The sequence below is a fragment of the Coenobita brevimanus genome, chromosome 101 (genome assembly GCF_032717465.1).
Source record: "Coenobita brevimanus isolate Jiangsu-jjx chromosome 101, ASM3271746v2, whole genome shotgun sequence".
Lineage (NCBI taxonomy): Eukaryota > Metazoa > Arthropoda > Malacostraca > Decapoda > Coenobitidae > Coenobita > Coenobita brevimanus.
The window spans coordinates 8,109,386-8,137,382 of NC_137054.1; the positions used below are offsets into that span (position 1 = coordinate 8,109,386).

The 27,997-nt window shown below is 40.5% G+C and overlaps 1 protein-coding gene across 1 annotated transcript; it reads left to right on the forward strand.

The window, feature by feature from the left end:
* Positions 1 to 333: 333 nt before the first annotated feature.
* Positions 334 to 27,748, forward strand: RIOK2 (RIO kinase 2). Its single transcript, XM_080284358.1, has 7 exons — positions 334 to 437; positions 10,069 to 10,210; positions 11,547 to 11,715; positions 15,231 to 15,440; positions 16,805 to 16,996; positions 25,258 to 25,353; positions 27,037 to 27,748. Exons 1-7 carry the CDS (start codon positions 372 to 374, stop codon positions 27,746 to 27,748), a joined length of 1,587 nt encoding a protein of 528 aa, XP_080140484.1. The 5' UTR covers positions 334 to 371.
* Positions 27,749 to 27,997: the final 249 nt, after the last annotated feature.

The following is a 27,997-nucleotide window of genomic DNA, read 5'->3' on the forward strand; positions in this document are numbered from 1 at the left end:
CAATAGCGTAGGCTTTGGATATTATTAATAAGTTCGACTTTGAATTATATTCTGACGTCACCCACAGCTGTCGTCATTAATTTTTATTGGTACTACAACATCCAGGGTATATTTTAAAACGATTTTGAAGAGATACAAGTATATATTCATCTCAAGTGACAATACCCAATGTCTCTGATCGGCCATAGTGGACGCAAACCGTGGGGAAAGGCATGGTTGAGCCTCAACAAATGTCACAATATAATGGTAAATAAATGACGGGGAACCGTCCTGACGGCGAATTGTCTTGTTATTGTTGTGACGACGAATTTACCTGACGGTGAGTTGTCTCGAAACCTTTGCAACACGTGTGATGTTTGGACGGAGATATTATGGGGAAATTACGAGTTGCGATGCTACGGTACCTTTCGAGGGAGGATTTCCGTGTGCTAACAGCAGTAAGTAGTTGTCTTAATGTACGGTAACGGTACACAAGTTGTGAAATAGTTTATGTGTATTTCGGAAATTGGACTGAGGTATGATTCTAATATGAGTTTTCTGATTAAGCTTGCAGAATTTACTGGTAGCAGCACTGAACCGCAGCATCACTCTTTAAATTTTGGGTTGAAGGCAAAGTACTCTCTGGGCAGCATTTAGTAAAGATTTCTATTATTTCAACCTAAAGATTTCTGTTATCTTTTCTAACGAGGAATGCTTCCAGTATGATTTTCTCATGTAATGGATAATCCTTAAGGAGACGGCACCGCCTTTTAAAAATAAATTTTTTTTTTTTTTACCTACCGGTACCTTTGAACTGATTCAGTGACATTATGAAGCTGTACAGAAGTGCATTTTTGAGTATGAAGAGGATCCATCTATAAACAAGGAAAATATGGTTATATAAGGGATAGGTTAGTTTATGTTTGGTTAGGTTGGCATAAAATTCATAAACTGTTCACAAAATCACTCTGGAACACAACCCATATGTGTTCCCTATGTGTCAATAAGTGGATTGGCAGAGAGTTAGTGCCCCTCCCTGTAAAACAGCTACTGTAACTTAAAGCTAAATGGCTTCCCTGTACAAGATTATGGCATTTGGCAATAGATAGATAACATAAAATTGGTTACCCGGTACGTTAGCATAGAGTAGGTTAAGATTAATGAGGTTGGGTTGTTACAAAAATTTAGATTAGATTTAGATATATAGGCACTGATGAGGGTAGGCTAATTTCATTTAAAAAAGGACATTCTGAATGATGGTGTCTGCCTGTCTTTACGCATAAGGTGGCATTTATATGTAAACAAACCGCTTTTTAAAATGCTTTTCATCACTTTTAAAAAGAAAACAAACTTGAAAATGCAATCAGATATGGTAATACTTAGAGAATTGCATGAAGAGCTAAAGTAAGGAAAAAAATTAAAGAAACTGCAAAATAAGGTAGTCCTATGTCTCTTGAAGTTTACCATGTAGTGTGCCCCTTTATTCCACCTTCCTTCACCCCCTACTCCTGTCAAATTGTACTTCCACAAGCAAGAAGGGCTTCAGAAAGAAAATTTTTAAGAAAATGGTAAATATGATGGAAAATTCAGGCTCAGTTTAGGAAGAGTGCAAAGAATCTGATTAAACAACCAAAGCAAATCAGGGTAAAACTGCAGGAAAGCTCCCATGCATAAAATTTAGAATTGTACCGTACTTTTGGTTAATGTTTACAAAATGATAACACCAGATTCCTAAGAAGTATTAATGGAATCAATTTGTTGCACAGTTCCAAGTCATCTTTCTTCACTGATGTTTCTTCTGCAAATTGAAAATATATTCTGTAGCTAAGTGAGATATTATGGGGCCCAGTGTGTGTAAGTGCTTGGAGTTTGCTTATGTTTTGCCCGTTAAAAATTAGGTGTTTTTGTTTCTGGTGGTGCATTATTGTCATAGGCCGTAGCCTTTTGTTTACTGTGGTGCATCATGGTTCTGATTCAGCCAGTCGGAAGGCTGGAAGTAGGTCTGTCACGTGTTTTCAAATTTGAAATCAGTCAAGATGGCCTCACCGATGACTTAGTACAAGATCGGAAACTGATCTCAGCTAGGCTCGAATGATGCTTATCTACGTTAGGTTAATGCCAAAAATGGGTAGGTTTGTGTAGGTTAATGCCAAAATGGGTAGATTAATGCCTAAAATTGTTTGAAATTCATTCTTTTGTTTATTTTCTATCTGTCTGTTGCCAAACAGATTGATCCCATGAGGGCTGGCCACAAACAAATTGCCTCCATTTCGCCCTGTCCCCTGCCATTACACTGCCCCCTCCCCTCATCTCATATACCTTTCCAGTCCATCCCTCTATCTAATCCTTGGTCTCCCCTTTCCTTATCCCCTCTCCACCTCACTCACATGCATTTCCCTCTTTAGTCTTTCGCACCCCATCCTCTCTACGTGGCCAAACCACTGCAAAGTACCGTATTTCTCCTAATGCTTTCTACAACATTCACATCCAGACAACAATGCTCCTTCACATCCTTATTTGTCAGTCAGTCTCTCCATGTAACTCCACATGCTTCTTTCAGATAACTCATTTCCCCGTGCTCTCACTCTTGACTTGTGCTCTTCCAACATTGTCCAAGCTTCACATTAGAGTTGATATCACAGTACTATCATGCAGCTACTTTTTTTTTTTTTTTTTGCTCACTTCCCCATATTTTATCACTGCTTTAAAAAAAACGGCAACTTTTCTTCCCTGTTGAATCCTTTCAAGCATTTCATCCTTGAAACTTCTGCCCTTAGTCATCACATCACCCAGGTACCTAAATGCACTCGCATTTTCCATTTCCTCACCATCCAGCCTCACTGTGCATTAAGTGACTTCATATTTCTTGAAGACCACAACTTCTCATCATTCGTCTTTAGAGTCCATTATTTACCGGTACACACACCCAAACTCATTTACCAAGCCTTGCAGTTTCCCTTCGTCTTCACTTAACAATACAGCATCATCAGCAAACAACAGAAAAGGGAGTTTCCAGTTGCTGCCCTGTCTCATTAGGGCTTCTTCAACATCCACTACCCTACCTTGTATCTATTTTATAACTTATCCATATACGGGTTGAACAACCATGAAGACATGATCTACCTTGTATCTCTTTTATAACTTATCCATATAGGCTAAAGGTTGAACAACCATGAAGACATAACATCCCCATTTCAATCCGACATTCAGATACAAAAATTCATGCTGTTCGCCATCCACGTGCACTGCAGCCCCGAGCGCCCTCATACATACTCTTCACAACATTCAGTAGCTTTCCATTTACTTCATGTGTTCTTAATATTTTCCACATTCCTTGTCTGTCCACTCTGTCGTATGCTTTCTCCAAATCCATGGTGGCCACGAACAACTTTCCTTTCTCAAGCTGGAAGCTTTTCCACTAACCCGAGGCATCCTATCTACGTATGGGTACGTCGCAACGTTTTGTCACAGCAAGTCCCGTCGATGTACTGATACATTGCGCAATTGCAAGGTTCATAATTTGCAAAATTTTCAATTTTCGCGCGTGATTTTTGGTACAGTATGTATACGCGGGACACCTTCCTCTATTTCTCTACAAGATGCCAGGCAGGGACAATGCCTTACACCGCATAACCTCCCCCCCCCCCGCACGCCATTGTCTCAGCAATTCACCTGTTACCAGTGACCTGGCCAATAAAGACATTCAGGGCCAGAGTGATTCCCCAATCAATGACAATGTGGAGGACAAAGTTTACATAGCATTAGAGGAAGAAACAGTCAGAAATGATGATCAGGTAATGTTGCCAAAAAAGGTCAAGTATGTTGATGAGTTAGTGAATGAAACAATGCTTATAATGGCTATATTACTGTTTGAAAACCAATATACTCTCGTGCTACATATAAATTCTTACCAAATAAATAAATAAATACCATTTATGAGTGGTGTGGAATAGTTACCCACCCATAGAACTCGTTTTCTTTGGAGCCAGCCTGATAGAAAACCCAGTAAGGTAAGGAGGTACTGCTACCTGTATCGAGTATTTTAAACCTCAGGTGAGCGATTTCTCTATGAATTTTCGATGTTTCTCACCAAAAGCGGAGGTTTTAGCCAAATTTTTTTTTTTTTTTAAAATAGCTCGGTATTGGGGGGTGTCGGAGGTGCGAAATAGCTCGGGACGTGACAGGTTAATGACCTTAGGACAAATATCTGATCTACACAACCTCCTTCCTCCCCCCCAAGCCTCCCTGTTCTTCTCCAGTCACATCCCCTGCTATCTCCTCAACTCCATCAAGAAGATGGTATCCCACCAAATACTTTTCCTATTACACCAAGAAGAAAAATGCCCCAGTGATTACCACACACTTCTTTTTTCCCTTTCCCATTTTACAGGGGAATAATTATACCTGGCATCCAGTCCTATGGGACTCCACCCTCCTCCCAGGGCAGTCTGCACATCCCCCTTATAGCTATCCATTCTACTACCATCTCTCCCCACCCCTGCTTCAACATTTCACCACACAGTCCATCAGTTCCTGGGGCTTTCCCCATTTTGACTTTCATCATTGCTTCCACTTCTTCCATCCTGCTGATCTCTTCCTCCTTTCTCATCTTCCTCCTTCTCCCAGCCATTCCCCAGCCACTTATACTCTCATTACTTTCGTTCTCTATGTTCAACAATACCTTAAAGTGTTCTCTCCATCTGCTTATTTTTTTCTCCCTTCCCTTATAGCAATCTGCCATTTTTGTTTTTTATTCTCCTGCTAGCTGCCTGCTTAATCAACTAGGCTTGTCTCAGTCTCTTTACCTCCATCCAGAACATTTTCATACATTCCCTCCACTTTATGCTCAGATTCCTTCCAAACTTCTCATCCACTCTTTTACTTTCTCATACTAATCTTTACACCTCTTTCTTCTTCCCTCGCTATTCCCTCTCTCAGCTTCCTCCATGCCTCTGCTTCCTGTCCACTCACCAAAGGTAGCTTACCAGTACATGCTTTAATCTTTACACCTCTTTCTTCTTCCCTCGCTATTCCCTCTCTCAGCTTCCTCCATGCCTCTGCTTCCTGTCCACTCACCAAAGGTAGCTTACCAGTACATGCTTTCTAGTTTTGCACCACAGCTTGTCTCACCTCCTCTTTCCACCATGCTGTTCCTTGCACCCCTATTTGTCTTCTCTTCACTCCACACACCACCTCACATGCTGCACCGATTTCTTCTGTGAATACTTTGCACACACCTCCCACCTCCCTCATCTGCCCCAAATCATATTTACTCAGTCACTCCTCCACTTCTCATTTACATTCTGTGTTTTTTTTTTTCATCCTGTTGCAACCTTCCTACCCTTTTGCCCATCTGTCCAACTATTTACCCATCGAATTTATACCTTGCCTTTCTCCACCACCAAGTGGTGGGCATAGAGTCCACTCCCCCAAGCTATGTATGTTCTCACATCCAGCACATAGCTATATACAGTATCTTCTCATTCTCCCATCCACAAACATATAATCAGTCATTGCCTTCTGTTCATTCAGCTCACCACCTACCCTCATCACATGCCATATATACCTGTGGATCATTTTGTGCTTCCTTTCCTTCATTCTTTCCTCGTCCTTCGGCCTACGGGTGACTTTACATTCCCTCTTCTGTCTTTCATTCCTTCATTCTTTCCTCTTCCTTCTGCCTATGGGTGACTCTACACTGAGTGACAAACCAATGGTTTCCTGTACACCAGGAAACTATTTACTGTGCTGGGTGGTAACCATATAACCAAATTTTGGCACCTGGTGATTTAGTGGGTAATTATTGTGCTCCAATCGGATTAAGCCGGTGAAGGTTTATATCCAAGGGATGGTTGGGGTTTATTGCTCACGTAATGCCACTCAGGGATGAGTGAGGTTGGTCACTCTCATCTTAAATGTCAGGACCAGTTGCCTAGCCCCAGGCTCCTATGCTCCTCATGGGGCAATGTAGGATTGGATGATGGATGGATATATATATATATATATATATATATATATATATATATATATATATATATATATATATATGTATATATATATATATATATATATATATATATATATATATATATATATATATATATATATATACACACATATATATATATATATATATATATATATATATATATATATATATATATATATATATATATATATATATATATATATATATATATGTGTATACCGTAGTATATACTGTATATAGTAGTCCTTCAGTTATCAGACATAATAGAGCCAAAGACATATCGGGGTAGTGGCAATGTCCGGATAATGAACAATATCCCCCCTGCTATGCCCGCTATACCCAGACCCTAACTATACCCAACCTTCAACCTATACCTAACCAATTTGTTCAGTACCTCTGCTTACTTTGGCAGTGTTTTCCAGTCATTCAGGCATATTTAGACATCACAACACACACAGGAATATCAAAAACAGTTTTTAACATCAAGAAAACTATCCCCCCAAAATACTGAAAACCAAAAATACACCCTAGCTATAGGGTGTACTGTATGTACAGTACCCCTCCTAATTTTGGCAGTGTTTTCGGGTCATTCTGCCATGTTTAGACATCAAAACACACATAGGAATATCCAAAATAATTTTAAACCGAGAAAACCATGAAAAAAAAAAAAAATGATAACCAAAAACACCCTGCCCATATGCTACTGTGTGTACAATACCCCTCCTAATTTGGGCAGTGTTTTCTGGTCATTCTGCCATATTCAGACATCAAAACACTCTTAAGAGTATCCAAAATAATTTTAAACCAAGAAAACCGTAAAAAAAAAAAAAAAATGAAAACCAAAAAATACCCTAACTACAGTATACACTACAGTACTGTATGTACAGTATCTCTCATAATTTTGGTAGTGTTTTCAGGCCAATCTACCATATTTAGACATCAAAACACACATAGGAATATCCAGAGTAATGCTAAGCACCAAGAAAACCATGCAAAAACCTTAAAAAAAAAAAAAATACCTATATGTACAGTACCAGTACCCCTCCAAATTATGGAAGTGTTTTCCGGCCATTCTGCCATATTGAGACATCAAAACACTCATAGGATTATCCATATTAAAGCTAAACACCAAGAAAACAATGCATTACAATAAAGATCTGCAAAAAACCTGCGGATGGTTGGAAAATTAGTTATCTTTGAGTGATAGCTGCTCCCGGGGCACAATGAAATACATTCAGTGGCCAAATATGCCACCAGAAATTGGTTATATTGGCACAAATTGTATACCATCATCTTTGCTGATGTTTATACTATAAGGTAAGCTAATAAAAACACAGAAAATTGATGAGTAAAATAACAAAACTGCAGTGAAAATAAATGGTGTTTGAGTAAAAATTACCTCCATACAACTTCCCACCATCCTAGTGCAAAATTTTGCCTGCTTCTTGCAGGAGTTAAGTATATGTCTAGATGCAGAATTTCATGAGCTTTCTTGTGGATTTCTCGGAATTTTGATTTGACAATAATATTTGAATAAATCACCAAAAACAATAATATTCGAATAAATCACCAAAAACTTTAAAAAGTCACGGTTCAATGCTTTCAGGGTGAAGGAGAGGAGGGAGTGAGGGGGGAGTTGGGAGTCCTGGCTAGCAAGGCAGGGAGCATGGGAGGGTATGGAGGAGGGACGGAAGGGAGGCTGTGGGCAGGATTTTCACCCTTCTGTCATGAGCTGTATGGGTGCTTTCACCTGACTTGTGGCTTGTGGTCTGTCTCACATGCATGATTTCCGTTGGGAAACACAACTTCCGGTGACTGGGCGACTTTGGATGTTTGGTGTAGAGGTGGACGGGCACTTTCACCTGACTTATGGCTTGCGGTCTCTGTTAGCTGTACGATGGCAGTTGAGAATGGATAATCCCGGTGGCCATGCAACTCTGGACAGTCAGTGGGGATGCGTACAGATGTTTTGACACCACTTATGGGTTACAGTTGGTTTTACTCGGGTGCCGGAGGTTCGTAGGGAGTGATTGACCCAGCGTGCAAATTTGACCATTCAGTACAGGGGTGGACGGACATTTTAGCTTGAGTTGTAGGTTACCACCTATTTCCCATGCACAGCTAGAGCCCATGATACTGAATGTTTGAACATGTCGGCTGCCCAAACAAAGTTATCAGGGACTTTTACGTCAGGATAACAACAAATAAATTCAGATAATTGTTTAATAGAGCCAAGGTCCAGGATCCGGATAATGAACAGGTCCGGACTGCACATCTGGATAAATGAGGGAGTACTGTACAGTACTCTCCTCCCCCCCTCAAAAAAAAAAAAAATGCTTACTTTTGGATTGATTCAGAGGCTTTGTGAGGGTATACAGAAGCTCGTTTTTGAGTATGAAGGGGATCTGTCAGTAAACAAGGAAAATTCGATTTACATTTGTGGTTGATGATGGCAACCATCATCCACTCACTTGATGTAGTGCTGCCTACTTCTTCCTTCACCTTTATCATTCTTTTTCTGGGTCTGCCCTCTTCTCTTCCTATTTCTCCCATCTTTCCTGTCACTTTTTATTATTATTCTTTCCATTTCAGGTGGTTTTACATTGTCATTCTTTCCTCTTCTGCCTGTGGGTGACTTTACACTCTCTCTTCTGTCTTTCATTCCTTCTCTCTTTCCTCATCCTTCTGCCTATGAGTGACTCAACACTGAGTGACAAGCCAAATGGTTTCCTGTACACCAGGAAACCATTAACTACGCTGAGTGGTAATCATATACGGTAACCAAATTATGGCGTCTGGTGGTTCAGTGGGTAATTAAGGTGCTTCAGTCGGATTTAGCCTGTGTAGGTTTATATCCAAGGGGTAGTTAAGAGTTTATTGCTCACGTAATGCCACTCAGGGATGAGTGAGGCTGGTCACTCTCATCTTAAATGTCAGGACCAACTTGCCAAGCCCTGGGTTCGTACGCCTCTCATGGGGCGACATAAGATTGGATGATGGATGGATGGACAAGCCTAATTGTTTCCTGTAAACCAGGAAACTATTTACAGCACTGGGTGGTAACCATATAACCAACCAATATATACGTTTTGTTTATATGTGCACAAGTAAAGTGGGTTGGCAGAGGGTTAGTGTCCCTCCCTGTAAAACAACCATCTCAGAGTAAACAGCCACCCCATTCGGAATTATGGTGTTTGGCTATAGATAGATAGATGAGGGACATAGGGACAAGCTGGGATGGCATCACAATTTTATAAATGTTGAAACCAGCCGGTTATGATTAGGTTTAGCTAGATTAGGGTAAATCAGGTTAGAGCAGGCTAGGCTTGGTTAGGTAAGGTTAAGTTGGGATAACTTAAGATACGGTTAGGTTTGGTTAAATTAGGATAAGTTATAAAAATTTAGGTTCAGGTAAGTTAAGATAGGTGTGGGTTGGCTAGTATAAATGTTAGATTAAGTTGACATAATTTGGGTTAGGTTTGGATAAATCAGCACTGATGAGGGTAGTATCAAAATGGCATTGTATGATGGCCTCTCTGTTTTCATCACACAAGATGGCATCTGACTGTTTTTGATGCCGTTATGCTTGTAGTCTAAATAAAGACTGTGTTTTAAACATTAGTCACTACTGTCTTTATAAAGGAAGTACTGTAGTAAGAAAGAAACTTGAAAATGCCAGAAAAAGCCACTCAAGAGAAAAAAAATCACTTCGACATTGTAAAAAAAACAAAAAAAAAAAAAAAACAAAAAAAAACAAGAAAACTGCTGATTAAGGTGGTTCCATGCCTCCTTGAAGTTTACCTGCTGTATATACGGCAGTTTATATCAATATGTTTCTGCATATTATAGTTTAGGCTCTGCCAGTAAGTCCGATTAAAACTGGATGTCCAACTTTAATGTTTTGTTTTTGCTACTTTCGGATGTTTCTGTTCAGTTGTAAGTAACTGAATGCAAGAAAAAATGAATTTTATATTGATAACAACAAATTTTTGGAGAGCAAGGTACTGTATATTGCAGTTGACTGAGATTCTTATAATGAGTTTGGTATGAAAGAACGTTAATTTCTCAACAGTTAATATAATTTTGTTTAACTTTTTCAGATTGAGATGGGTATGAAGAACCATGAGCTAGTTCCAGGACCTCTGGTGGCACAGATAGCCAATGTCCGGACAGGAGGAGTCTTCAAGATGTTGAGGGAACTGAGCAAGCACAAGCTCTGTGCCTATGAACGAGGAAAGCATTGTTAGTATGAGTACTGTAAACTACCCTAGTTTTTTAGTGAGTGTTAAATATGTACTACCTGCAAATGATGCCAGTATTGCATGTATCAATAATTATTATACTAAAACTTAAATGTTCTTGATTGGTGTGGTCAGTCCTTATTAGGCCCCCTATGCCCCAAAGGAGGTAATTTAGGGCTGACTTTTACCATTATTCATTTAGAATATATAGCTATGTAATACTGAATGTGGGATGACCTACTAGGTGCCCTAGTTGTCAGATGCATTGTTGGAGTGATGTTTTTTTCTTGCATTCATAGATTCAGAGCTTCTGCAGGTGGCTGGAGGTTTTTGATCCCTTCCCATAGGTTGGTCATCTGCCTTTAAATGCTGGAGATACAGTATCCTGCCCTTGTAACCTGTATGTCTCCAATGGGATAATATCAGACTGGCTGTTATTATGACAGTTTGTTATGTACTAGTTCGGTGTAGAGTTTTTTCTATCATCATCATTGTTATTCTCTTCTATGGATATTGAGAGATAGGATATAGAAACAAGGAGAGGGAAAGTACACAGTAGAACTATGAACAGCAAGCCCAGTGAAAAGGGCTATGCAGTCATTCTGACATCATTCAATCTCCGGAATCCTGACTGTATCTCACGGGCCTAACAGTTTGCATGTCTTTTTTGGACATACTGTATTTTCCTTTATCAGTCCTCTTCATGTACTGTACACTTGTCAGACAATCATTCCCTTGACTGTCAAGTTAAAAGGGGGGATGCCAAATCTTTGTCATTGTTACTCCATACATATATCATCCAGCCAACTTGATCCACTCTCAATTCATTAACCTCATCAGCTTATGTACTAGGCTTTCATATGCATTCATTTATCGCATCTCTTCACCTTCTCGACCTAGCACGCCTCCTTCCCTCTTCATATTCGCTCATATATAGTTTCATCACCTTTTCTGGCTAAATCCATTGTCTTCATTTGCCCTTACTGATTAAGTACACACTCTTCTACCATATTATTAACAGAATTCCTTACTCAGCAACCTTCACAGATCAGCAGCTCAATTTTATTGTCCAGTCCATTCAGCAAAGATGACATTTCTCAACCTATCCATTTCCACTGCTCTTTTATATTGGCATTTCATGCTCATGCTGTTCTAAAGTCTCACAGTTCCAGTTTATCAGTGTTTGATGCAATATGCTGTAGCTGATTTCATTGTTTGTGTAGTACATACAGTTTATGAAATGACATTTTGTAGGATGTGTCCTGCTGATTACTATTTGCAGGCCTGCAGTTGATTTGGCATTTGTTGCTAAAGCATGTGGGTGTGTTTTGCCACAGATGACGGCTATCGACTAACGAATATGGGATATGACTATTTAGCCCTGAAGGTGCTGGCTTCACGGGATGTTTTGGGCTCAGTGGGCAGCCAGATTGGGGTGGGCAAGGAGTCGGACATTTATGTTGTGAGCGACATTTTAGGAAACCCTCTCTGCATGAAGCTTCACAGGTGAGCATTTTATATCCTGTCCTGTGTAGTGATTGTGTGACAGACAGTTGTATTATGTTCTGTAACAGCTACAGTAATCCCTGTAATATCTGGATGCCCAATGTCTCAACATTTTGGGCCCAGGCCTAAGGACCCCAAAAAAAAAAAAACCTTTTTTTTTTTTTTTTTTTGCCATATTTTGAACTTGGCGCGCTGCGCCAACCAGTTGTGTGCTGCCATGTACTTCCGTCGACATCTGCCAGGTTGACACTCTCCTCCCCATTTCCTGCCTACCCATCATCGTGAGTGCACGTTCGTCACCATGGTCGCCCATGTGCTCGCTTTTGTGGTGGTGTCCTACCTGCTGCAGGCCCTGTTGTTCCTCTGCTGCCTCTTACTCGTGTGTGTGACGATGGCCCCACTACCCGAGAAGAGTTGTTTTGACCCTGCAGAAGAAGAGTGAAATACTGGAGAAGGTGGACGTGGGATGGTCGACGTCTTGCATTCTCCAAGAATTCAACCTGGTCTGCTTTACCTTGTTTGATATCAAGAAATCCCAGGACAGACTCACCCAGTACACGGCTGACTTCGCATCGAAGACCAAATGCAATGTGCAGAGGAAGGTTATGTACCCTCCCAGGTTTGGAGAAATCGACTGCTCCACGCTGATTTGGTATTGACAACAACGTGCTGCTGGTGTGTGGTACGGAGTTGAAGGCTGCCGCCGAGAAGTTCACCAGGCTCCACAATACCCCAGACTTCAAGGCATCCGAGGGTTGGCTCTTCGCTTTCAAGTTACTCCATGGATTTACCAACCGTAAGGCCCATTATGAAGCTCTGGATGCCAACAAGGAAGGAGTAGAGGAGTTTCGGCAGAAGGTGAAGGGCTTGATCAAGAGGGAGGGGCTTGATCTCGGTTAAGTCTACGGTGCTGACGAAACTGGTCTATTATATCGCTCTCTGCCAACGAACACTCTAGGAGAGGAGGTGGAGAAGCGTGTACCTGGCTGCAAGCTCTTGAAGCAACAGATGTCTGCTTTGTTTTGTGCCAGTGCTAATGGCATGCACTGGCTCAAGCCCGTTATTGTTGGCTGTGCAGCCTCGGTGCCTTCATGGGGTGATGGATGTCCTTCCTGTAGTGTGGTACCATTCTGTGAAGGCTTGGTTCACAGCCAAGATCTTCAAAGACTGGTTTCACCAGCACTTTGTTAAGGTCATCCATTACCAGACGAACATACTGGTAAAGGCTCCCCTTCTCTTGGACAGTGCACCTGCACATCTGTCCGACAAGGAGTTGGTGGCTGAGGATGGCCACATTAGGTGCTTGTTTTTGCCACCTAATACGACTGCTCTTATCCAACCAATGGACCAAGGAGTGATCGTGGCAACGAAGATGCTGTATTGTCAGAAGTTCCTGGATGAGGTGATGGTTGTTCTCGAGGACAAGGATGAGCGCAGGGAGGGATGGGACACACGAGGCCAGCGGACTGTGGAAAACCTTCGCCGCAACAACATCAAGTCGGCCATCTACAACTGGGCCAGTGCATGGAGGGAAATCTCTGTCAAGACTCTGGAAAGTGGTTGGTCTTGTCTGCATTTCGGAGCCAATGTGGTGCACAACTTTCTAGGTTTTGATATGGATGACTTCCATGCATGTCTTTGTGTGGCTGGCAATGATGTTGATGTGGACAAGTGCGTGAGTGGTTGGATGACGATGAGGGCGATCCTAGGTATCAGATCATGTCTGATATCGAGGTTGCATCTTCAGTCGCTGGTACAAGTACCTAGCTTGAAGATTCCGATGAGGACAGCAAGGATGATGAGGACTCCTCTCAGCGCGCCACTACTCCATCCATCCCCAAGCTGAGTGGACCCCAGGAGCATGTTGAATTCATTCTTGACTACCTAGAACACCCGGACTGCGACAGGGAGATGGGGTCCCTGGGACATGTGGAGGAAGTGCACGCTTTTAGGCAGCACATCATCACTCCAGAATCGCCATTCCTTATGTCAATCAACCATTGACAGTTTCTTCAGGCCTGTGATCCCTGCCGTGCACAGTCCTGGCTCCACACCACTGCCTCCCCAAGACAGACCTTCCACCTCCGAGCCACAGCCCAGCACATCGACCACGGTGGAGTCGCCACTGGACATGAGTTTGCGGCTATCTTCAGAGTCATATGCAGTGGGTAGTCCATCACCACATTCCAGCGACACACCCCTCGGCCATCTACAACATCTACTCTCGGACTCTGACAGTGAATAAACAGCAAAAACTCGCCACTAGACCACACAGGAATTTACTGTGTTATGCAGTGTAAAGAACAGAATGTGCAGTGTTAAGAAATTAGAATTCAGAGTAGAAAGGATTAAGTGTAGAGTGCTGTTGTACAGTGGAGAGTTTCAAGTGCAAGAGCAAGTAAGAAAAGAATGTGCAGTGTTAAGAAATTAGAATTCAAAGTGCAAAGGCTTAAGTGCAAAGTGCAACACTGGTGAATTTCAACTGCAGTGCAAGTAAGAAAAGAATGCGCAGTGTTAAGAAATTAGAATTCAGAGTACAATGGATTAAGTGCAGTGCAACACTGGAGTACTGTAGGTGCTTCAAGTGCACCTTCTTTCTGTCAGAGTCAGAGGAGGCGGGTTATTCTTTGCGATGGCCACGGACGTGTTGTGAGTACCCTGGATACTGCCAAATATTTTCCATACTCGCCTCTAAATCCTCATTCCCTGGTTCCTTTTCATTTATTTCATGCTTTCTCTCCCTTATTTGTGTGAATAGGGTCGTAAGTAGGTGCTATGCATGTCTGGTAGGGAGTTATGTAGGTGGTTTCTGAGTTAGGCTGGGTTAGGGTCCATAAGTACCTGTCCAGGAGACATTTTCTCAATTTCCGGACAAATCCAATTTCCGGACATGCCTTTGGTTCAATTGCATCAGATATTGGAGGGATTACTGTACCATATAACTTTATTTGAAAAGGATTAGGTTTCCTTACAGTCATCATTATATGTTGACACAGTTTCATCTTTTCTTGTTGTTTTTGCCTTTTCTTTATTAGCAAAAATGTTCCTGGCATGCTCAAAATATACCAAAGTTAATATAATCCATTGATACAAAATTGACACTCCTAAACGTGTTGTGTGTGTGTGCTGAGCTTTAAGTTGTCTTTCAGAATCACATTCTTTACCTGTTTACATATGTTATGAATTCTTGTTGTTGTTACCTTTTCTGTTTGTGCAATATATCTTCCCAAGTTGAAAGAAATTTTTACTGATTAAAATGAAGAATACTTATTGGATTAAAGGGTTTAAAATTGTCATCCATTGGTGTGAAACTGTCGTTTCTATATGTAGTGTATATGTGCTAATCCTGAAGTTCCCCGGCAATTTTAACAGCCTGTACAATAATAAATCTTGCATTCTCTCTAACCAGCTGTTGCAAGATTGCAGGGGATGTAATGTTCATTTTGAGATTCATGTTACAGAGGGTTATGAGTACACTATGGTTTATGATATGAATGTAAATTTTATATTTCCAGACTCGGTCGAACATCCTTTAGGAAGTTAAGGGAGAAGCGAGATTACCACAAACAGAGACATCGTATGTCATGGATTTACCTGTCTCGACTCTCAGCAACCAAGGAATTTGCATACATGAAGGCTTTGTATGAACGAGGCTTCCCAGTGCCACGACCTGTTGACTATTCCCGACACTGTGTTATCATGGAGCTTATAAATGGTCATCCATTGTAAGTCCCTCTTATTGTTTGTCACAGTTGGAATGTGATCCATTCATTGTACAGGTATTCCTCAACTAAAGTTGCGTCACTATGAAGCAGCTCAAGAATTCCACCCAATTGTATGTGTACATTGGCTTATAATGCGTGTTTTCACTATTTGAGTCTTATAATATTGTAATGAGAAGTTGGTAAGATATAAGAAGTTTGTATAGCATGGATAGAATGTGCAAAACTTGAGATGCAGGCCCCAAACAGTCCAATTATGGCATTTACAACTATTATGCAACCCCCATTCCCAATTTGTGAGGCGTATAACTTCATGATAGACCACTACACATCTCTGGCCCTCACTTCTCCCGTGCTCCAAGCTTGTCTACCATCACAGCCCTTTTCAAGTACAGTAAGTTTCAAGTACAATTTGTTTATAAGTGTTTTGTTAGGCTTTGTTGTGAACGGTACAATGTACCCCTTTAATGGTAATTTCTTACCCAGCCCTTTGAATAGGTTCATGTCTTTTACTTAATTCTTGATGATGCCACACTTTTTGGTTCAGTTTAAGAGAGACCTCCTGGTATTTGTTGTTAATCAACCCCAGTCTTTCTGGTTGAGCAGACCTATCAACCTCAGACAAACAGCTGCCTCTGCAGAGCCTCCTGATAGTGAAGGGGTTAATGTAGGTTATGTTGAACCTCTCCTGTTCATTCTCCCTTAAATTTAATGAAGTTGTCTGGAGGTAGCTTGATTGAATAAAAATACAGGGTGACCCAAAATGAATGCAACCCATAACACTAGGAAGACATAGGGGCATCACTCATGGGTAGCAATGGTTCCAGCAGAATGGGGCCACCCACACACTTCAAACCAAATGTTGCTGTGGCTGCGGCAGCAATTCGGGGATCAATTGATCAGTAGGAAGTGTGACCCTGAGTGGGCCCCATTCACCTGACCCGAATCCCCCAGATTTCTGTATGTGGGGTTATCTGAAAGATCATGTTTGTGAAAACCATCTCCAGACAATCAGAGACCTGAAAACAAAAATCGTGGCCAACATCAGAGCTACCCCAAGAGAGAAGTGTGTCTGCGTAATTGACAGTTTCGCATTGTAGAGTGCCTGCGATGTCAAGGTGGTCATTGGGAACACATTTTGGAAAGGTCATAAAAAACAGACCTTTTGAACTACAGAACCCAAACTTGGACTGTTTAGTTATCAACTCAGTTTAACGTGAAGGCAAAAATAAAGCAAATCTCTTATCAGTTGTATAAATGACACATAATTTTGTGGATTGCATTCATTTTGGGTCAACCAGTAGATGTTACTGTGGTCAAGTTTTAAAAGTAATAATTGTTAACAAGTGTGTATTTTATGTTCCTAGGTGCCACATTCATGAGGTGGAAGATGTACCTCAGCTATACAGTGACCTCATGGACCTGATTGTGAAGCTAGCTAACCATGGAGTCATACATGGAGACTTCAATGAATTCAACCTGATGATTGACAATGCCCAGAGGCCCAGGGTCATTGATTTCCCTCAGATGATATCAACTGATCATGAAAATGCAAAGATGTATGTAGATGTACTTCAGTTTCTTTTGGCTTTTTATATTTACATTAGCTCCAGAAAATATCATGCAGGAGGAAGGCGATTATATCCTAAATGATAAGTATTGCTCATTGTGTTTCAAGGATATTAATCTATGATCATTGGAATATTTATATAATAACAATACTGGCTAGGAACTGTCTCCAGGAAGCATTGAAATGCAATCCCATGAAAGGGTTACTAATATGGATTGGCATCACTGGGCATTTTTTCATAACCTTTGCCTGTGGTGTCACATTATCTCAACACGAAGTATGCATTGATTCTTGTTGGAGCAAGTGTACATAGCAACACAAGCAGTATTTATTGTACTGTAAAATGTAAGTGTATGCTACTTGCACTGTGCTGTAGGTAGTGTTACTGTCATTAAAATAGGCACACAACAGATAACGATAATTCAGCAGGTAGCCTCTACGAAGCAATACTCCCTCCCTGTGATGTAGATGGTGGTGATGGCAGATAGGTTTAACACATTTGTTATTACTTGCCTTATGGAAAATTAAATTACCCGTATTTCTTGGCATGTTAGACGCTGCAGTGTGAAAGACGCACCCTAATTCTGGAAGTGAAGCTCCGAGAAAAAAGTATGGCTTGACTAAGACTACAGAAAGGTTGCTTGATATGAGTATTTTTCACTAAAATACACACTCACCTTTCAGAACCTCTGCTCAGTACTGTATATCTGTCTTTGGTTTCTTTATTTTTATGTAAAAGAAGGGTACAAGACATGAAAACAAACAACCCCTTCCTTACGTAATGTTACTTCATTCTATGACACTATCTTACATTAGAGTCTCTCTTCAGTACTGTATATATATGTTTGGTGTCTTTATTTTTATGTAAAAGAAGGGTACAAGACAAGAAAACAAACAAACAACCCCTTCCTTATAAAATATTATCCATACCATGACGCCATCTTAACACTACCGGTTTGTTTATGAAATATGAAGTGTCCGATTCCTTTAGTAAAGTAATTTGAGACGTGATGTTGACATACGCGTCAGTATATAGAGATAAGTATTATTTTTCGTGAAGTGAACTTAAAAAAACAAAACTCAATAAAACCAGTTCTTTCATTCACTTAAGAAAATACAATGGCCATTAAGTGAAGGAATACACTATATCTCCAAAACAAATGCCTGCATGTGTGAACTTTAGAATCAAACAACACAACCATGTTTTCAGAATCAATTACAAGGAATGTTTACACCATTTTATGCACCCTAAAAGTACCAGAAGCCATCCTAACATGGAGTGATCGAATTTCCATATGGCTAGGCGCTAAACTGCTAAATTGCTAAACCGCTAATAATGCTGTAATTTCGGGAAGTATTATTTGATGTTGCAACTTTTTCCTATTTTTCACTAACAGTAATATAAGACTGCTTCCTTCTATGATGCTCTTGTATCGAATAAAACAAATTATCAGTAAGAGATGCCAGCTTAACAAGAATTTTTGAATTTCCATATGAGGCAGACGTTTGTTACAATGACTCAACAAATCATGCTAGCCAACATCTCCAATATGATTCCCTTGCTAGTTAGTGATTGGATAGCAAGTGATCATTATTGCCCTTCTGTAGGTTAGCAAGAGGTTCAGAAGTGATCATGTTGTGAGAGTTGAGGGAACGCTAGGTGCTAAATTGCTAAACTGCTAATAAGCTGTAATTTCAGATTTAATGTTGCAGTTGCTTTTCCCGTTTTTCAGTAACGGTAATATAAAACTGTTTCCTTCTATTATATTCTTGTCTCTAATGAAATAAAATATCAGTAAGAGAAGCCAGCCGAACAAGGGTTATTGAATTTCCATATGAGACAGACGTCTTTTACAATGACTCAACAAAAGTCAAGCTAGCCAACATCTCCAATATGATTCCCCTGCAGTCAGTGATTGGATAGCAAGTGAATTGATCATTATTGCCTTTCTGAAGGTTAGCAAGGGGTTCAGAAGTGATCATGTTCTGAGAGTTGGGGGAATGCTAGGTGCTAAACTGCTAAAAAGCTGTAATTTCGGACAGTACTGTTTAATGTTGCAGTTGTTTTTCCCGTTTTTTCAGTAACGGTAATATAAAACTGTTTCCTTCTGTTATATTCTTGTCTCTAATGAAACAAAATATCAGTAAGAGAAGCCAGCCAAACAAGAGTTACTGAATTTCCATATGGCAAGCAAAGTGATGATGACTGCATTTCAGAAGGTTAGCAGGGAGTTCACCAGTGATCATGTTAGCCTGCTAAAGCAGTGTGTATGCTAGATGCTAAATTGCTAAACTGCTATACCGCTAAACCCCCAGACCGTCACATGGCCAGTTGTAAACAAACCCTAAATTTTTTCTTAAGCCTGGGTGTTTCTAATCGTAAAATCTGAGTATATATGCAAGTGAATGTAACTTTTTACAATTAATCAAAGGTGTTTATACTCTTAAAAAAAATACTTGACTGCCAAACAGTGAGGTGATCCTCTGTATAAGTGATTCTTCTAAATGGAGCCAAGGTAGTCTCGCCTCCAAGGACGCATGGGGATATTTGAAGATGATTTTGAGACAAAAAAGTGCGTCTTCCACCCCACGAAGTACGGTACCTACTGTTCTTTGGACTCCTGCAAGTACAGCATGTCATTCATTCATCATCATTCGTCATCCAATCGTATATTGTCCCAAGAGGAGCTTAGGAGCCCGGGGCTAGGCAAGTTGATCCTGACATTTAAAATGAGAGTGACCAGCCTCACTCATCCCTGAGTGGTAATACGTGAGCAATGAACCCCAACCACCCCTTGGATATAAACCTACACAGGCTCAATCAGACTGGAGTGCCTTAATTACCCACTAAACCACCAGGTGCCATAATTTGGTTATATGGTTACCACCCAGCATAGTAAATGGTTTGCTGGTGTACAGGAAACCATTTGGCTTGTCGCTCAGTGTAGAGTCACCCATAGGCAGAAGGAAGAGGAAAGACAGGAGAGGGAGTGTAAAGTCACCCATAGGCAGAAGAGGAAAGAATGGAGGAAATAAAGCCAGAAGAGGAAGGAATGAAGGAAGAAAGGAAAGGACAGAGACCCAAGAGCAGCACAACATCAAGTGGGTGGATGGTGGGCGCCCCCACGTTCCACAAGAAATGTAAATTTAAATAGATGTGTTTGTAATGTTAAGTATTTACTTGAAGATGCAGTGTAATTGTAAAAGTAACCATGATTATGGCCTTTCTGAATGTAATACAGTGGAATCTCCTAAATTGTGGCTTTATGGGAAGAAGCACATGCCGCAATTTGAGATTTCCGTGAGTTAGAAGTGACTAATTGTATGCAGCAAATTACGTATGGGTCTGTCGTCTTGGAAATTTGCCCCCTTTACCCCAAACCTGCATCAGTCTGGTCATCAGCAAACACTAACAACCTGGAAAAGAAACAATATTGTAAGATTCTTACCACTCTGACTGACGACATTGCTTGAATGACAGGGGAGGGAGGAGGGGTTCCAAGGCTTGAGGTGGACTACGGCCTCTCAGCATGAGGCGAGTGTGCTGCTGCTTCATGCTGCCGCCTCTGCGCCGCTTCCACCTCATCAGCCTCTGTCAGGAACCCCTCAAAGTCCAGTATGGAGACAACAGAAGCAATCTCATTGTCACCCTCAGCTACCTCCAAGTTATGTTAAGAGTTGTTGATTCATTGAGATTCTTTCATTACCAAATGGGCGTGGCCTTTCCATATTTTGTATTTTCACTCTCATCTTAAATGTCAGGACCAACTTGCTTAGCCCCGGGCTCCTGCGCTTCCCATGGGGCAACATAGAGTTGGATGATGAATGGATGGATGGAAATGAGTCTTTCACAGGTTACTTGTTGTTATCCCTGGATTGCCATAGCTACTGGGCATTTTTATAAACTTACGTGTGGAAGTTATTAATGAGAATTTAGAATGTGTGATACACTGACACAACCAGTCATAGTGGTGGTTGGTAAACAATGTGGCCAGATGGAGAGATAGTCGGTAAACACTGCCACGTGTGACCTGCTTACTTCATTAAATACAGGTCTCCCTCGTTTTACGATTGGTATGCATTCGTAGAAAGGCAATCGTAAACCGAAATATCGTAAAGCGAAATTAAGGTTAAATGGGATAAATAGGGATGCGTTCCTGGACTCGTGTATAAGGAACCCAAGACCCATACAAGTGATCTAATATGCAATAATAATGATGATGTTTTATGTATTGTAGAGTCGTACTTGTCTCCCCAGCTTTCTTAATGTTGACAGCATGCTTTATAACAGTCGATACATTCGACTGTGCAAGACTCATGGAACGAGCGATGGAGTTTGCCCCCTCACCTGCTTTGTGCTGCTTCACAATATTAAGCTTAGACTCTAGGGTTAAGGATGTTCTTGCTTTCTTTGGGTTCATATCACCAGCACCAGATGTTACAGGGCATTTACAAGACATCACTGTGGTGGCACTAGGGGTGCAAAATATGAAGAACAGGAGAAATAGTAATATCATGGGCACTGATGCACACAGATGTACAGAGGTTGTATGCTGAATAAGCACGCGGGTGAGACTGGCAAAAGCATGGGAAACTGTATGGGTGGGGCGGATATGCCACGCATCTCTCAGCTGATCTGCCTGTGGGTGCAGGATTTCCACATGCCCAATCGTAAATGCGAGGGAGCTCAATCGTAAAATGAACACTTGGTACTAAAGAAGAAGGATCGTAAATGCGAAATATCGTAAAACGATACAACGTAAAACGAGGGAGACCTGTACACCAAAATAGGTATGTATACAGTAATCCCTACATTATTCAATGTGATAGAGCCAAAGGTATCTCTGGATGTGGACAAAATCCAGCTATGGAACAACATCCTCTAATGTACCTATGCCCAACCTATATGTACGGTACTCCTTCTAATTGTGGTAGTGTTCTCCAGTCTTTCAGCTATGTTTAGACATCAGAACACATGTGGGAATATCCAATATAAATATAATGCTAGACACTTAGAAAACAATACATAAACAACAAAAATCTACAAATACTCTACCAGTATGTACAACACCCCTCCTGATTATGACAGTGTTTTTCAGTCTTTCAGCTATATAGACATCAAAACACACATGGGAATATCCAGTATAATGCTAGACACTAAGAAAACAGTGCATAAACATCAAAAATCCACAATAAAATCAACGAAGACAACAGTCGCAAAAAGAATTTTAACCCTCTTGGGAACCGTAAGTTTTAAATCAGTTTCTAGGACACCAATAGAGCCAATAACCCAGCACTTGGCTGCTTCTGCATGCACAAAGAAAAACATTTCCAGTGCCAGATTTGCCCTAAGAAATTGGTTATGTAGTCATAAATTGTATACCTTCATCTTCACTGGTGTTTATACTATATGATAAGCAAAGAAAAACAGAAAACTGATGAGTAAAAGTATAGAAATGCAGTGAGAATAAACTTGTTCAAGAGTAAAAATAGCTTCAAATAACTTCCCAACATCCTAGTGCAAAATTTTGCCCACAACGTGCAAGAGCTAAACATAAGCATATGTCTAGGTGCAGAGTTTTAAGGGCTTTCTCAAAGTGTTTTTGGAATATTGACATGATCAGTAGTATTCAATTAAATCACCAAAAACTAAAAAAATCACTCATGGTGGGCCAGACAGACAGTGCAGTTAGCAAGGGCAGAGGAGGGCAGGGGGACAGGGAGGGAGACACTCTGGCAGTGCTGAGCATTAAGGGGGATGGATTAGGGATGGGTGGGGTGAGAAGTGAAGGCAGCAGGGGGACTTTGACCATTCGGCGAAGAGGTGGACAGCCATTTTTGCTCAACTGGTGGGTTAGGGTCTGCAATACCTACATGGTGGCCAGTACGTTCCCATTGATCCAGGTAGCTAGCGGACTTTGACCGTTCGATGAAGAGGCGGACAGCCATTTTTGCTCAGCTAGTGGGTTGTGGTCTATTATGTGTGTGTGGCCAGAGAGGCTGGCCGGCCGCGTACCCTATTTTTTGAAATTGTTGGCCGCTCAACTGGCCATGTCAGAAATTTTGTGTTCAGATACGGACAAAGAAATCTGGATATGGAAATAATAGAGCCAAGGCCTAACATCCAGATATGGAGCGTCCAGATAATCGAGTGATTATTGTATTTTGTTTTTTCCTCTCACTTCTTGCAGTCACAGTTCAACAGTTAACTATCGGTGTTGCTTATGGACCAGAATTACTTAACTTGAGATCGTGAATTTGTTAGGTAAAATCAGTGCGCCCGTTTGGTAAAGAATTAACCTTGCTGAGTCCCAATTTGAACTGCTAGAACCACTTGTGACATTGTGTACAGCTCAAACATTCCTCTTCATAAGCCTGTTGCAACGTCTGGAAAGTCTTCGTAAAAGTTTTTCTCAGTTGAAACAGAATTTCACACAAACATGATGCTCTTCAAGATCCTTCATTGTTCAGTTTGCAATAAATTGCCAAGGCACTAAACACACATTCATTCAAGCACATGTACCTTGATGACTAAATGACGTGGCGTGATGCAGTTAGTGTTAGACTAAAGCTTAAAGTTGCTGCTACACAGCACTTCCATTGTGAGCACGCTGTATTGACTCGTTGGAATGCCAAACGTTTGGTTTCTTTTTGGACAGACCTCGTAGGAAGTGGCAAGACAACTTTGACGAGTCAGAACCACTACCATTATACATGTCCACATTCACTGTGTGGAAAGCAGTGGATGCAACTCAGCGGACCACACGTGTTTCCACAAGGCATGGCCAGATTCATCTGTCATCATCTAGAGACCGACTTCATTAAACAACACTCCATTTTAGAGGCTTTATTTTTATTTTTTTATTTTTTTTATTTTTTATTTTAAATAACAGAACAGAGGAAGGAAAAACAAATTATTAAAAAAAAAAAAAAAATCCATACACCAGATTACTGGCATCCTCCATTCAAAATATCTGTAACAGTTGGACTTGAACAGCTGTAGATTGAAGTCTGGGAGGAAACAACTCCGGGGAAGCAAGTCCCAGAGAGAGGCAGTTTGGGGAACAAAAGAGTTCTGATAGGCGGAAGTTCTGCAATATGGCTGTGTGACATTCCAGTCATGAGCACTACCAGATGCCCCTGCAGCACGAAGGAAGGCATAGAGAGGTGGCACAATGGATGCAACTTCATCTGAGCATTTGTCATAAAAGTATCTGTAAAATAGGAGTGAATTAGTTGGAACTGAGAGTAGAGAAAAGAGATATGTTCAACCTGTCAAACTTTATCACAGCATTTGAAAAAATTTACTGTGTAATGGTTTATCGAAAAGTATATTGAGTCCATTTATGATGGGTATAGTAGGGGTAGGTTTTTGGTCAAGGTCACCCACTGAACACAGTCTAAATACAAGTTTCCAACTCACCTAAACTAGTTATTTCACTTCGTTTCCTGCTTATCACCCACCAAAATATCTAAAAAGTTTCTTACTCACCTAAGCTATAGCTAGTTATTTCACTTTACTGCACTTCACATGCCACTTGAACTCCAACACCATATCACAGTATTGTTCCATCACTGACACTAACACACCCAATAGTGATGAGTGCAAATGCCATCTTGGAACAAACAGATGACTGTGGACTTGCATCTGAGCTATGGTATAAGTGAAAATAGCAGTCGTATATCGACCAGAGAGGCTTCTTATGGGTCATAATCATTTATTAATGAAAATTTTTTCATACATAAAAAAAAAAAAAAAAGGTCCTACCTTGTACCTTATCGTATAAGCAGTTCATTGCATACTGGCTCCCCATGTACTGTAATGAGGGTCTGCTAAATATTAATAATAAATGAGAGAAATCTTTGATGTTCGGATTTATAGTTGATACACAGATGTGTACTGTACTGCATTTTCAAGGTTGTTCAGCCTATGATTTTGCAGGCTTCATATCCCATGCTGGATGCAGCTTTGGCAATGCAGAATTTTGTAACCTGAACAGGATTTCCTGCCCCGTGCAACAGAATTTATAGCTGTTGCCCAGAAAATACCCACTTCTATGAAGTAAAAGATACTGGTTTTGGTTTTCATTTGCCACCTTTAGTTCTTTCTCTTATGCATGAAATAAATATATTCACTGGATTCTTTGTCTCATACTTTTTCTTCCTCTGTTTCAATTACGATAAGTTATTGATATTGTAAGTACAGGGGTTGTTTTTGGTTATTTACCCTTTTTTTTTTTTTCCCCTCAGGTACTTTGATCGAGATGTCAGATGTGTGCAGGACTTTTTCAGAAGAAGGTTCAGTTATGAGAGTGAGCTTTGTCCAGATTTTAACCGGGATGTTCAGTAAGTATTAAAATCAGTGTGTGTGTGTGTGTGTGTGTGTGTGTGTGTGTGTGTGTGTGTGTGTGTGTGTGTGAGGACACATGAGTGTATTGTATATGTGTATGTGCATGCATACACGCAGTAGGCTCAACTTATCACCTGTAAATCAACTTAGGATTTGCTGAACACCTACTGACAAAACCTCTGACACCAAATTCGGTATTCATTGTAAAATGTCAGCATATGTAAAAAATTATGTTGACAGTTTTTGTAGGTTGTTATGAAGAATGTTTACATCATTCCTCCCATCAGTACTACTTTACTTGTTTTAAAAGGGTTCCTAGGACATTATCTTAGCCCTATGCACATTTTTTACAAATACATGTATTATAGTTTGGTGAAATTTGCATAAATATTGTCACTGTATTTATATTGGTGGTAGCTCATGTTTTGCCACATTCAGTAGTTTTTTGTGTCAGCTTTTTAATTATACACAGGATTGTTGCCACATTTCATCTAGATGTGAACCTGGTGAACTGCAGGCTGCAATTCCCCTTTACCTCCAGTTCATCATCTATTTTTTAGGCAGTAGAGAGGAAATTGTGGGACTTTTATATATGGTAACTGGGCAGCAGAGCTGCATGATTATATCTGTGCAACCACATGAATGTGTTCCTTTCCAGCACCGGGTTTATAGTTTTAGGAACAGTATAATCATTATGAGAGAGGGGGGTGTGAGTTGGGAGCAGGGCAGTGAAATGGCAGGGGACAGGGCGACTTGGAGGCGATTTGTTTGTGGCCACCCCAAACTTGATTGAGGTGTCTGGCAATAGATAGATAGATAATCATTATATCCATCCATTCACCATCCAGTTCAGTATTGCTCATTCAGGATCGCAGGGGCCCCAGGACTGTGTTACTCAGACGAGAAACCCCATAACTGACCCTCAGTATTATACCCATATGGGCTGCACCTGGTTGGAGTGTTTTATCACACTTAGTATTGCATATATTATTATGAGTTGTTTGTCAGTCATCCGTACTTCTCCCTGAAAGACATTATGGACTTGGGTTGCTGTTGTAGAATTAAACTTGTCTACATACACACACTCTGGTTATTAGTTATTCATGGAGTTCTTTTTAGCATGCTTAGCTAAAAGATTCTGGTGTGTATTGCAATTTGTTGGAAAAGTTTATATGCAGTTAGAGACTGGAGATGTGGAAGGATAAGTTGTGGGCAGTATAAAGTTCAATAGTGTTAGACATTTGTTGTTGAGTAACCCTAGTTTGTTTGGCTGGGCAAACCCATGAACTACAAGCAAACAACTAACCCTGTGGACTGTCCTTGTGTAAGGTGTAATGCCTTGTAATGTCATTATCTATGCAGTGAGTTTTATACCACCCTGTAGTATACAACAACAATTGTAGCCTATGCACATTACATTGGCAGTGTACTGTACAGAAACACTGTACAGTATACTGTAGTGAAACATGATAGTAATTTCTGATCACCATCCTTCTTTTGAATGGTATTTCACATTTTCGTATACTGGTACATTTTGCTTGGAGGTTCAAACCATATTAATTAGTCTCTTTCATTTTAACAGCAAAGTATCTTTAGTAGCTTAAGCATATATTGGCATATGATTGTGCCATCAGCCTTGTATTTTCAGTAGTTATGCTGATTTTCAATATGTTTAACAGGAGGGAGGACAGCCTGGACAAGGAAATTGCTGCTAGTGGATATCTGAAAGATGTTCAAGAATTCAACCAAGAATTAAGATTAGGACATGCTGGAGATGCAGATGAACAAAGCAATAGTTCAGATGACACTACTGAAAATGAGGATGAGTGTGAGGAACCTACCTCAAATGAAGAAATATCTGAAATGAAATCTCAAACAGAACTTTTGTGCAAGGACTTGGAGGATGAATTTCAGATGAGCAGTCTCTGTGAAGAATTAGAAAAGCAGTCTTTAGAACAGAGTCTTGAAAAGAAATGTGAAAGTGATGAAGAAGAAGAAAGAAGTAAATTGGGCAGAGGCACTAAAGTTAGTCCTTGTAAAAAGGGTAAAGATTTGCAGGCAGAAGCAAGAGCTGCCCTAATAAAGCAGCTTGCCAGAGCTCGAGAGTTGCGTCGGAAGGCAGAGGAGGCAGGAGAGGAAGCTCCTTCCTTGGAGGATCTTATTGATGACTCTGTCAGTGACATTTGCAGTGTTCGTAGCTTCTCTACTGCCAGAAGCTCAATTGCACCTGGGGAAGTCAAGCACAGGACACTTAAAGATCTTGATCGTAGGGAAAAGAAACAAATATCTAAGAAAAACTTGAGAGTAAAAGGTGAAGCTAATGCATACAGGCGAGTTAAGAAAGAGAATCAAGCCACAATACATGACACTGTGGGGTGGGATGATTATTAGAAACAGTAAAGATACTCTGAGCATTGGTTTGCATTCCCTAAATTCCTTGAATTGCTTTTTCATTTTTCAAATTTCATAACCTGTAGAAAAAATTAAGAGGGAGGTCTTGAATGCTGCTGATTTATGCATAATGTATTATTTTAAAAATGAATTAAAACTGTTCTACAAAAAAAGGGGTGAGGAAGCATTTATGGTACCATATTGTATGTTACAGATACTTTCAGTTATTCTCCAGTAGTTAGATTTTAC

Bases quoted from the DNA above. Each gene is read 5' to 3' on its own strand.
- RIOK2 (XM_080284358.1), top strand. From the start codon at position 372: ATGGGGAAATTACGAGTTGCGATGCTACGGTACCTTTCGAGGGAGGAT. The intron at 11,716-15,230 runs GTGAGCATTTTA...TTATATTTCCAG, and splicing joins CTCTGCATGAAGCTTCACAG to ACTCGGTCGAACATCCTTTA. The intron at 25,354-27,036 runs GTAAGTATTAAA...TATGTTTAACAG, and splicing joins GATTTTAACCGGGATGTTCA to GAGGGAGGACAGCCTGGACA.